Raw genomic sequence first — 11,005 nt, forward strand, 5'->3', positions numbered from 1 at the left:
ATGGACGAGAATGTGGAGCAAGAGAGGCTTTGAAACGTTTCCTCACTTTCAGTACGCTTGTTCTGAAACATCGCGGCTCAACGGCGGCATCTACTGGCGGAAGTGTGAAGTTTATTTTTTCCATCACGTTGTTCCTTTGATGGACTTATTGGTTAATTAGAAGTGTAGGTTCATTTGTTAGGCTGTAAGAACGCTGGTTCCCTAATACACTGTGTTGTTATCACTATGACATCATCTGCCTGATGACTGCTGTGTATAATATATTATAAATAATATATTTCTGGCACCTTTACCCACAGCCACAGGAAACTATCTGTGCTGGCTGAGTGATGTTCCTGCTTGTTAGTCAACATTGGTGATTTGTGTGATGAGCTGAGAGTGAAAGAGAGAAACTGAAGAGTCACAGAGACGTAAACAGACGTTCATTAGAATATACAGAAGTTTACTTAATTGAGAACTGCTGAACAAAACAAATGTATGACAAACAGTCCATAAGCTGAGCTAAGACTGGGTGAAGGGGTGTCAGGAGAGGCTGGGGTCAGGGGTCAGCTAAGCGAGGTGCAGCGTGGATGCTGCCTTAGTGCTCCTTCCTCCTGGGCTCTGTGGCTTTGCTGAGGTTTCCTGCTTCCTGTTTCAGGACGCTTAAGAGCGACTGTGAACTCTCCAGGATCTAAAGGGCAAAGAAACATGCACACAAGTCAATTAACAGACAGGAAGCAGCGGCGCTCCTTCCTGTGTGGGCTGTGTTGTTTTTAATAAGTGCAGCGGCGGAGTTTTTGTTTGTAGTGATTAGTTTGAGCAGCCGGGAGTCACAGGGAGTCACAGGGAGTCACGGGGAGTCACGGGGAGTCACGGGGAGTCACGGTGGACCGGGGACGAGCCTCAGTGCCACCAACCCGCTCCAGGTGTCTCTGTTATTTTGGACTTTGTTTATTTTGTAATTAATGATTTTGAAATAAATGAGCTTGTTGCAAAAGTGATTCTGCCTTTTTTCAAATCACATCAGTGTCACAACATTCAGCCTCAGCCTCCTGTTTGTTTCAGACCTTGGTGTATGCAGCCTCCGTTTCTGCGATGGTGCGGTCGAACGTCGCCCGGGCAGCGAGTCTTTGCGCCAGGCTCTCGTTGACGCGGCTCAGCTTCTCGGAGAGCAGCCGGATGTCGTCCTGCAGCTGCTCCTTCTCCGCCTCCTCCTTCTGGATCTGACAGTTCAGCTCGGTCCGCTTCGAGCACATCTCCTCGATACCTACGCAGACAGAAAGGTCAACCGCCGTGACACCATCGCCTCGGCTCGCAGCGGACAAAGGACCAGCAGAGCCCCTCCCAGATCCTGACTGACACATCAAAATTCACTATTTTATGAGTCAAACCTGGACTAGACTGATCTTTAGGGTCCAGAGCCTGATTAAGTCCCTGTTTCATCCACACAGATAAAGTGCTGATTCAACCATTAGTTCACCATCAAGGCTGAGTCTGATCAGATTAGTTTGGGTCTGAATTAAGGCCCGAGCTAATTAGACCTGATAACTGAAGGGCGGACGTTAAGATCTGCTGGACTAGACTCACATTTAGAGTGGAAAGAGAGTTTGAATCCCAGTTTCAGACCTGTGAAAGTTGAAGCAGGTGTAATGACACATTCTGTACCCCTAACAAATGTGTTCCCTCTTTAAACACATTATTTATCTCACATGTTTGAGCCCAGATTACAACATGTCAACATATGGAGCGGTAGAAAACGCACGCATGAGTTCAAAGTACACAAGTTCTGCTCCAGATCGATCGACGTGGTCTTGTAAGATCAATGCTCACTCACATGTGACGAGTTCATTGTTGTATGTTTGCAGCGCAGCAGCTTGTTGGGTCATCTTCACTCTGGGATCCGACGGACGGGAAACGGAACCGCGACTTAGTATCCCTCGGCTTTCTTCTTCTATGACGTCAGCGGGTCTACAGCGCTTCTGACGGTTCTGAGCTGATGAACCAAACCGGACGGACCGAAGCACCACGGAGCTCCGAACAGCAGCAGCAGCAGAGTCGCGGGTCGTGTTGACGTTTCAACGAACGTTTACCCGCCTTCTAATATGGCGGGTTTCCATGACGACTAACCACTTCCTACTTCCGCCAGCTTTTGTGTGGCTTTTTTCCCCCCCGAATAACTTTATTTGACTCGATTGGGAGGACCAATGACAACAGCGCCGTCTAGTGAAGAAATAGAAATATGTTTAAAAATTTGAATAATGGTAATTAACGTGGAACGGTTTTGTAAACAAAAAAAAAAAGATTTTGCTTAAAAAAAAAAAAGTTTTTTATTTTTAAGCTTAATTCACCAAAAACAAAGGGGACGAAGAGAATACATTGTCAAAAAGTAAAAAGCCAATAAATTAAATTGAATCAAATAGTTTTTTCTCATAGGAACTCCATTTCCCGTCATGCCTCTCTGCAGTTTGAAGTCACGTGTCTGTTACGATGGCGGTGACGTCCTGCAGGAGGGTTTGTCCTGCGCCTGTCTGCCTCTCGGCTTGTGGATTACCAAAGTGATCCGGACCGATCTGGACTCACCTCCTCGCCCCGGGAGCCAGCAGCAGATCGGGCCGGGCCGTGAGTGCTTTGATGGGGGAGCCGAGTCACTGATAACCGCTGAGAGTGTTGGGTCAGCGCGGAACCGAGTCACCATGATGTCTGTAAGTCTTCACAGCTGCTGACTTAGCTGCTTATTTAAAAGTCCGTGACGGCATGAAAGTAACAGTTTACACAATGAAAGTGCGCAACATTAAGACGGGTTCATAACAAAGCTGGCGAGCTTTTAAAGCGGCAGACTCGCGGTTTTCACTCAGTCAACTAACTGCTTGTTCTTTCCTTTTGTTCCTACACGCTCGGGTCATCTTCATCACAGACCGAGTCTTCTCCTCTCGGCTTTGTACTCGGGTGTGTTTGTTTCTGCTTTCTGTTGTTTTGCACATTTTACTTGTGCATTAAAGCGTTTTGGATTTTTTTTGAACGTTGTCACTTATTCCTCTAGACCCGACAACGTTCAACATGTTGATGTTTATTAATGCACTTTGTCGTCACTGTGTGTAGTTCAAGTACCTGCTCTCTGTCCAGTTTAAACACTAGACTTGATTCACAATGAGCTGCGACCAAGCGAAGTGACAGAACAGACACAGAGGACAGAAATGAGCTCATCAGCTTTAACCGCTGTGCAGACACACACACACACACACACACACACACACACACACACACACACACACACACACACACACACACACATTGTTCTGCCAGTCACACAGCGACATCAGCGGGCAGAACACTGTGTGCTTTTGTGTGTGTGTGTGTGTGTGTGTGTGTGTGTGTGTGTGTGCAGTCTGAATGTTTTGTCCACTCGAGGACTCAAACTCTGGTGTTAAAGTTAAACCGGAGCTTCCTTCCTCAGCTGTCAGGTGTGGACGCTGAGCCCGTCTGCCTCACTCACACACTGAGTTAGTAAGGAGTTAGGCTAAGTTCCGTTATGAAGCGTAGTGGAGGTGAGGATGTGACGTCTCTCTGGAGGTTGATGTTGCCAGGGTGATGAGGTGTGCTGGTCTGTAGCTCGCTGCGATGCCAGAGAGCAGCTCAGCGTGTGAACCGGCAGTGAGCGACCCTCTGAGTCTGAGTCTGAGCACAGCGGTTCTGTTCTCTAGGCCTTCACTGTCATTCAAACCCCGGATAAGACAAACACAAGGTCCACTAAAGGATCAGAAGTGCTGAAGTATTGATTTAGGGGTTAAACAGAGCAGCACATCACAAAGTCCAGATCCATACAGAGCAGGTTGAGGACTTATGTGAAGACTTCATAAAGGAAACCTACTGGGGGATTACAGAATAAACACTTCCTCATCAGATAGGAGAGAATCCACAAAGACCCACTGATAAAGATAAGAATGAAATGAGGAAGAGGAGGAGGAGGAGGAAGAGGAGGAGTGGCTCTTTGCTTTCACACCTTCAGTTTTCAGGTCAGGGCCCAGCAGAGCCTGCAGAGGAGCTGGGACTCATTTGACTGTGTCAGCGTTTGTCTTTATGAGAATCACCGGACGCCCCAGTTAAAACTCAATTATGGATCATAAAGGTCACATGCATGTCGGTCAGCACATGGAGAGTTTAACCCTTCGCTCTGTCCCGACTTGTCTAGATGACGTTCGAGGCGTCGAGCAGCGTGACTCTGCTGTTTGACTTCTGGAGCGTGCACGGGCCTGCAGGTAAGCTGCAGGGCACTAAACCCTCACCTCACCCTCCTGCAGTACTGGATCAGAGCCGCTTTGAACCGGTTCATCAGGTTAAGGCGCTGGGATGAGGGAAGGAACCACACAGGGAGTAATCTTTGTAGTTTGACTTGTCACCAAATTGCTGCATTGTAAGAAACGCCCTTATTGCCCGCCGAAGTTAAGTGGGTGTGGCTTATTCTTCAAAAAGCACTGCATCTCATCATGAATTAAGACGTTTGATTATTCTATATCTTTTCTTCCCATTTTTACCGTTTTACTCCTTGGGTTTGTTCCTGATTAAAGATCCTAATGTCGATGAGACTCACCTGGGTGATGATGATGATGATGATGGTTGTGTTGTACTTTAGTGTTAAGTATCTGAAAGTTCAGGTTGTAATTACAGTCGGTCACACTGAGAAACCTGTTTACCTGTTTCTATTTATACTGTAGTGTCAAGGCTGTGAAGTCATTGTGTGTGTGTGTGTGTGTGTGTGTGTGTGTGTGTGTGTGTGTGTGTGTGTGTGTGTGTGTGTGTGTCACACCAGGAATGGTCCTGTCGGTGTTTGTGGTCTTGCTGCTGACAGTCTTCTATGAGGTTCTCAAAGTGTGGCGTCTGTGGCTGGGCGCTGGCTCTCGCCCGGCCTCGCCCGGCTCTCTGTACTCGCTCCCTCACTCCATCTCGGCCGAGGATCCGTCTGACGGTGGGGCCGTGCTGGGCAGCGCTCACTCCGAATCCTCGCTGACGCCCATCCAGACGCCGCCGCCGCCTGCTGCAGCCGCCAGAGACCAGGACAGGTCAGACCCAGATCTCTCTGGTCTCTCTAGTCTCTAGTCTGTCTGTCTGTCAGGGTGAAGCAGCACTGAGCTCCTGTGTGTCTTCTGTCCTCAGCTGGTTGCTGCATGTGGTCCAGACCGTCCTGCACATGCTGCAAGTGACTCTGGGATACATGCTGATGCTCTGCGTCATGAGTTACAACATCTGGATCTTCATCGGCGTGGTTGCCGGCTCCGTCCTGGGCTACTTTCTATCCTTCCCTCTCCTGCGTCACATCTGAGGGTTTGGACAAACTGAGGCTGAAGACGGAGGATGGGTTTGATTTATGCCTTTAGGGACAAAGTTGACTGAATGAGGAAATCACTGAAGATGAGGAGGAGGAGAAAGTCATGACACTGCTGAAGACTCGATGTGAAAACCCAAACATTTGAATTCACAGAATGTTCCCTTTCTCTAGTTTCGCTACATTTTTGTCGTCCAAACTTCCTGCGTGGGTGTGATGTGGTCTCCTGCAGGAGGGAACGGACGTGACGGACCTGGAGCTGTAACTGTGAGCTTCATCCTGGGGCCTGACGTCACAGTGAAGCCTTTCAGCGTCTAAAGTGTGTGAGAGCTGCAGCTGCTTCATGCAGACCAGCTGATAACTCTGATAACTCTGTTAACTCTCCACCTGTGCTGCTTTGAATGCAGCGTCCTTCCTTTTGTTTTAACGGCGTGTCTCTTTGTCGTGAAGCCTGATAGTGACTGACGGTTAAACACTCACACACACTCCCCATTTACATCCTTTGTGTAGATGTTCTCCTCCTCCTCAGGTCTGTAGGTCTCTGATGGACCCTTATGGATCCATGATCAGGTGTTAGAGCCTCTAAAGCTCCTCTACATAAAGCTAAGCCACACATTTATATGTAGACCTTTGACCCTGAACCCTCTGTGTGCCTTCATGGAGCTCTATCTTTGATTAACTTCCAGGTGTCAAAGAAAAGTAAGAATATCATTAGAAACAGAAACATGGATCCATAAAGCAAACAAACACGAGTAGAGGTAAGAATCATTGAGGAAGATGAGAGACTGATTGTTTTCTGTGTAGTTTCTCTTTTTAAAGTGGATTTTCAAGTTGGAGGCTGAGAGGGATTTGATTTGATTTGATTGACAGGTGTCATGAGTCAGCCCTGCAGTCTTTTAAATGTTGTTTTTGTGTTAGATTAGAGCTTTAAAACACTAAATCTAAACTCAACTCAATTTGTTTTATGGGTAAATGACAAGCGACCTGGAGAAACCCTCCAGCTGTGGGCGGAGCCAGAGGTCAACTTTTATCTTAGGGTTCAATGATCCTGTGACAGTTTGGATTGAAACTGAGTGAAAATGTGTTTGGCTCAGCAGCTGATTGATGATGACACATACTTAATCATCCAGATGTTTCAGTGTGATACTAATGTTGAGGTTTTTTTTAATAGAAGTGTTTTGAAGTGTAAACGAAACGCTGACTCACAATCATGGGACCGACGGGGGGTCAAGTTTGAGGAAGCGCGTGCGTGTGTGTGTGTGTGTGTGTGTGTGTGTGTGTGTGTGTGTGTGTGTGTGTGTGTGTGTGTGTGTGTGTGTGTGTGTGTGTGTGTGTGTGTGTGTGTGTGTGTGTGTGTGTGTGTGTGTGTGTGTGTGTGTGTGTGTGTGTGTGTTTGTTTGTGTGTGTGTGTCTCACACAGGAAGGGTGGAAGTGTGTCATGTGCTTCTGTGGTAATCATTTACAAACTGCAATCACAGACAGGCTGTTTGAATGTTTCACCAATGAGCTTCATCACCTAAACTAAGCTTTGGTCTCGATCTATGAAGGAACTTCTCCACTTTTATCTTTGTAACTGATTTTGACGACGGAAGCAAAAATCTGAAAAGAACCACTCCAGCACTCGGGTTGTTGAAAGGGTTAAACTCCCCTGATTGGTCCGTGTCAGTGAATGAAGGGTTAACCTGCTTGATATTAAAGAATAAAGTTGATCATTCTTCATCCATCCTTGTATAGTTTTTATGTGTTTAAGGAAGTTACAGGCACTGAACATGGAAAGTAAAGATAGACTGGAAGTGACACACACACACACACACATGTAAAATAAATAACCTGGTGTCGGTGGTCCTGTTGCATGTGAAGGTCTCACATGAACACAGTTTGACTTTGACTCACAACAGGACTGTGACTCAGAAAACAAAGCAGTAAATTCCGTCAGATCAGCTGAGACATGAAGACGCTGCCCCCTGCTGTCAGAAACAGGCAGGAATCCTCACACTTTTATATATAAATAAGGTTTCTATTCTACTTGTAAAGTCCACAGAGTTCAACACAGGAAGAGCTGAAGGACAAACCAGCTGAAGCTCCAGTGTGGACGTCCTGATGGGACCACAGCGCCATCTAGAGCCCCTGTGGTGCTAAGATCAGCTAATGATATAGGTTTGGCGTTAACGTGTATGTAGATGTTCTGAGTGTCAAAGGTTAAACTGGACCGGAGCAGGAAGCCAACAGCCAACCAGGAGGAAGTTGAGATGACGTTTCGAACTGAACCTAATCCAAACCTGACTTCCTGTTTCCTGCTCCCTCTCTGAGAGTCACTTTGCTCAGAAAATCACCTCCACCTCTGCGGCGTCCAGCGTCTTCTTCCCTCCGCTAAGGCCGTTTGTGAGCAGCTGAGCCTCGCCCTCGCTCAGTCCCTCATTGGTCGCTGACTGGAAACTGCTGTCGTCATGGAAGGCGGAGTCTTTAGTGAGTGCCACCTCGGCGTCTGACTCGTTGTGATGGTTGTGGCCTCCCTGCACCAACGCGTCTATTTCCTGTGTGCCGTCCGGTTTCCTGTTTTCAACCAGCTGCTTGAGTAGGACCTGCGACTTCCTTTGGCCGTCGTCCACCATAGTGACCACGTGCGTCACCTCCTCCTCCGCCCCGTCGTCCATGGTGATGGTGCCCGATCCAGGCTCCGTCCCGTTGCTCTGGCTGCTCTGGTTCTCCTCCGACACCGGAACCACCATCTCCACCACCGGGTTGATCAGGGTCCGGATCTCGTTCACGCTGTCAGGAGAGTTGGGCATTCTGGCGTCCTCCTCTTCCTCCTCTTCTTCCTCCTCTTTGACCTCCCCTTCCTCTGGTATGAGCTCCACCCCGGGAACCTCCATGAAGGACTCGTAGGACAGAGGAAGCCCGTCCAGCTGGATCATGGACACCACCTGACGCCGTCTTTTGGTAGTGTCTCCTTGAGCTCCGCCTCCCTCTGTTCCGTCAGACTCGTCGCTGCCAAATTTGGAGGCCCAGTCCACAGCCGGGTTCTCCCCGAGGAGGTGCAGGTTGGGGTCACTGTTGGTGAGGATGATGCTGTCCCTGTACAGGTTGTGTCTCCGCTGGACGGCCGCCTCCTTCACAGCTGGAACGAGAGAAGAACAACGGGGACGTTCTCATGTGTGGCCTACAACCAAGATGGTCACCATGACGACACGTCTCTGTGATGATGTCATGCGTGTATCTCTCACCCATCATGATGTCCTTGCTGACGGACTGCAGCACCACCTCCTCGAACATGGTGTCCACCAGCAGGAAACGGGAGAAGTCCTCAAAGATGAGCTCCTTAAAGCGAGGCAGCTCCTGGAGGGGAAGGAGGAAGAGGTGAGCCCTGTGTGTGTGTGTGTGTGTGTGTGTGTGTGTGTGTGTGTGTGTGTGTGTGTGTGTGTGTGTGTGTGTGTGTGTGTGTGTGTGTGTGTGTGTGTGTGTGTGTGTGTGTGTGTGTGTGTGGGGCTCACAGGAGAGCAGGAAGGTGAGAGCTCCTTCAGCATGTAGGGGATGATGATCTGCAGCAGAGCCTCCCTGAAGAACTTCTTCCTCACCGTGCTGCTGTCGTAATCGTATTTCTGACGGAACAGAAGATGAAGATTAAAGTTCATGGCCTCAACTCACTCTGCTCTCTCCATCCCTCTGCTCCCTCCATCCCTCTGCTCCCTCTGCTCCCTCCATCCCTCTGCTCCCTCCATCTCTCTGCTCCCTCCATCTCTCTGCTCCTTCCATCCCTCTGCTCCCTCCATCCCTCTGCTCCCTCCATCCCTCTGCTCCCTCCACCCCTCTGCTCCCTCCACCTCTCTGCTCCCTCCACCCCTCTGCTCCCTCCACCTCTCTGCTCCCTCCACCCCTCTGCTCCCTCCACCTCTCTGCTCCCTCCACCCCTCTGCTCCCTCCATCCCTCTGCTCCCTCCACCTCTCTGCTCCCTCCATCCCTCTTGTTCTACCTTGAGCACTCGGTCCTGGCAGCGCTGGATGCTCTTGCACAGATCTTCTTCTCCTTGACTCTCCAAACTCTGATGCAGCAGCTGCTCAAACGTGTAAACAGAGTCGTCCATTTGCTGCCAAAAAAAAAAAAAAATAGTTGAAATAACCGAGCACAGCACCACAGTGACCTCACATTGAGACATTTCTGAAATGTTTGAATGAGGTGGTGTGACAGCTTTGATTTATGTGTTGGTCGTCATGTCCACTAGGTGGCAGTGTAAGAAGACTCCTGCCCTGGTGCTTGTTGTACTGTGTGTGTCCAGTAGGCGGAGACATAGACTCACCTCCCTCATGAGGATCTGGGCTCTGCTGATGAACACCGAGGTGCTGGAGACGTCAAACCTCTGCTGCAGCCCCTCCAGGTTCAGCTGCTCCACCTTGTCGTAGCAGTTCTGCATCTTCACCGGGTGGAAGGCCAACATGGACAACCTCTCCATGTGCTGAGGATGGACAGGGGAGGAGATGATGTCATACGAGGGAGGAGAAACATCTACAGCAGATCTGCAGCAAAGTTCAGAAGGTCTGGTTGTGTTTGACTCTCACCTCTCCCAGTTTCTCCTGGTCTCCTCCGTTCAGGGAGTTCTTGCTCATCTCCACCAGCTCGCCGAAGAAGACGTCCCTGACCTCAGAGAAGCCTCGGCTGGTGGGATCCATCAGAGCCTCCAGGATGGAGCTGACGTACGGCTGCACGCTGGTCCTCAGTAGCTGCTCGGCTTTGGGCATCACCAGAGCTGCAGGAGCACAGAAGAAGAAGAAGAAGAAGAAGAAAGAGATGGAGATGAAGCAGGGGAGTTTGAGCTAAAAACATGAACGTTACTCAGCGTGATGAAGACTTTACCAAACAGCCAATGAATCTGTCATTCTACTGTCTATTGATCCATTGATTGGAAAAGGAAAAAACACGAGAAGAAGAAAAAAATAAAATCGCCCTGAATAACTCAAAGTGTTCTCATGTTGTGACAAAACCCCAACAAACACACGTGATGGAACTCAAACGGGCCGCAGATGACAGATCTGAACCGGCCGGCCTGCAGCGTCAATCACTGAGCCACAAACGGCCCAAAGACAGAACGGCGAGGGCGAAGGAATGCAGCTACACCACTTTAGCTCAACATGAACAATGAGCAGAGAGAGAGAGAGAGAGAGAGAGAGAGAGAGAGAGAGAGAGATGTCACTCACTCTATACTGAGTATTAAGTAACAAAACCTATTAGGTGCGTCACATTTGTGAGGGTGTGTGTGTGTGTGTGTGTAAGGAAGGAAGCAGGAACATAGACCACGAGGACTCAAGGAATCTTATCCGGGTCTGTGACTCTGACTGAGCAGACGTCAGCTCAGAGTAGAGTCAGGATCCATCAGGGCGTGGATCCCAGAGGCTCTGGGTCACAGGTCACAGTTAAGTCCCCTTCACCTCTAAACTCTTAGGTCACCTCGTATTTTCCCGGCGACGTGTTCCTTGGACGTGATGATCTGGTCCATGTCGGTTCGCAGAGCGGCGTCCAGTTGAGGTTTCTGGGCCTCGCAGCTTTGCACCAAAGCTTCGTACTGATTGGTGGTCTGAGCCAACACCTGCCTGAACACCGCGTCGGAGATCTGCAGGAGGAGCACAAACGGCAAACATGCATCTGGTGTCATACGTGACGTCTGCGTTCACGTGTGGAGGAGGAAACTCACCAGCATCCAGTCCCTCTGTCTC

General features: G+C 49.3%; 3 protein-coding genes across 5 annotated transcripts in view; 1 reads left to right on the forward strand and 2 right to left on the reverse strand.

Moving 5' to 3' along the window:
• Positions 1-446: 446 nt before the first annotated feature.
• On the reverse strand, positions 447-2,261 carry ssna1 (Sjogren syndrome nuclear autoantigen 1). The gene is made up of 3 exons (XM_076160006.1): positions 1,814-2,261; positions 1,047-1,246; positions 447-670 (listed from the first exon to the last, which is right to left on the reverse strand). The coding sequence occupies exons 1-3, from the start codon at positions 1,863-1,865 to the stop codon at positions 578-580; spliced, it is 345 nt and encodes a 114-aa protein (XP_076016121.1). The 5' UTR covers positions 1,866-2,261; the 3' UTR covers positions 447-577.
• Positions 2,262-2,414: 153 nt separating this feature from the next.
• On the forward strand, positions 2,415-7,022 carry slc31a2 (solute carrier family 31 member 2). Of its 3 annotated transcripts, none has more exons than XM_076159998.1 (5): positions 2,415-2,681; positions 4,169-4,235; positions 4,787-5,036; positions 5,131-6,596; positions 6,720-7,022. In XM_076159998.1, exons 1-4 carry the CDS (start codon positions 2,430-2,432, stop codon positions 5,294-5,296), a joined length of 735 nt encoding a protein of 244 aa, XP_076016113.1. In that variant the 5' UTR covers positions 2,415-2,429; the 3' UTR covers positions 5,297-6,596; positions 6,720-7,022. The 3 variants fall into 3 exon arrangements, with proteins under 3 accessions (XP_076016113.1, XP_076016114.1, XP_076016115.1); XM_076159999.1 differs by having other exon boundaries at positions 5,131-6,592; XM_076160000.1 differs by having other exon boundaries at positions 5,131-6,588.
• Positions 7,023-7,366: 344 nt separating this feature from the next.
• Positions 7,367-11,005, reverse strand: part of niban2a (niban apoptosis regulator 2a) — a 15,304-nt gene continuing 11,665 nt past the window's right edge. Inside the window, exons 7-14 of the mRNA XM_076159989.1 lie at positions 10,984-11,005; positions 10,740-10,902; positions 9,854-10,041; positions 9,595-9,750; positions 9,271-9,384; positions 8,791-8,898; positions 8,524-8,635; positions 7,367-8,417 (exon numbers count right to left, since the gene is read on the reverse strand). The exon at positions 10,984-11,005 is cut by the window's right edge and continues 83 nt beyond it. Coding sequence (XP_076016104.1) covers positions 7,621-8,417; positions 8,524-8,635; positions 8,791-8,898; positions 9,271-9,384; positions 9,595-9,750; positions 9,854-10,041; positions 10,740-10,902; positions 10,984-11,005 — 1,660 coding nt within the window. The 3' untranslated portion in view covers positions 7,367-7,620. The remainder of the gene's footprint in view (positions 8,418-8,523; positions 8,636-8,790; positions 8,899-9,270; positions 9,385-9,594; positions 9,751-9,853; positions 10,042-10,739; positions 10,903-10,983) is intronic.

Source organism: Genypterus blacodes, unplaced genomic scaffold, assembly GCF_046128005.1.
Source record: "Genypterus blacodes isolate CSIRO-AG114 ecotype Tasmania unplaced genomic scaffold, CSIRO-AGI_Gbla_v1 ptg000102l_1, whole genome shotgun sequence".
NCBI classification, from domain to species: Eukaryota; Metazoa; Chordata; class Actinopteri; order Ophidiiformes; family Ophidiidae; genus Genypterus; species Genypterus blacodes.

Excerpts from the sequence above, each read along its gene's own strand:
- ssna1 (XM_076160006.1), bottom strand. The coding sequence starts at position 1,865 with ATGACCCAACAAGCTGCTGCGCTGCAAACATACAACAATGAACTCGTC. Across the intron at positions 1,247-1,813 it reads CAACAATGAACTCGTCACAT|GTATCGAGGAGATGTGCTCG; the intron begins GTGAGTGAGCAT and ends CTGTCTGCGTAG. Across the intron at positions 671-1,046 it reads CGGAGGCTGCATACACCAAG|ATCCTGGAGAGTTCACAGTC; the intron begins GTCTGAAACAAA and ends TTTGCCCTTTAG.
- slc31a2 (XM_076159998.1), top strand. The coding sequence starts at position 2,430 with ATGCCTCTCTGCAGTTTGAAGTCACGTGTCTGTTACGATGGCGGTGAC. Across the intron at positions 2,682-4,168 it reads ACCGAGTCACCATGATGTCT|ATGACGTTCGAGGCGTCGAG; the intron begins GTAAGTCTTCAC and ends CGACTTGTCTAG. Across the intron at positions 4,236-4,786 it reads GAGCGTGCACGGGCCTGCAG|GAATGGTCCTGTCGGTGTTT; the intron begins GTAAGCTGCAGG and ends GTGTCACACCAG.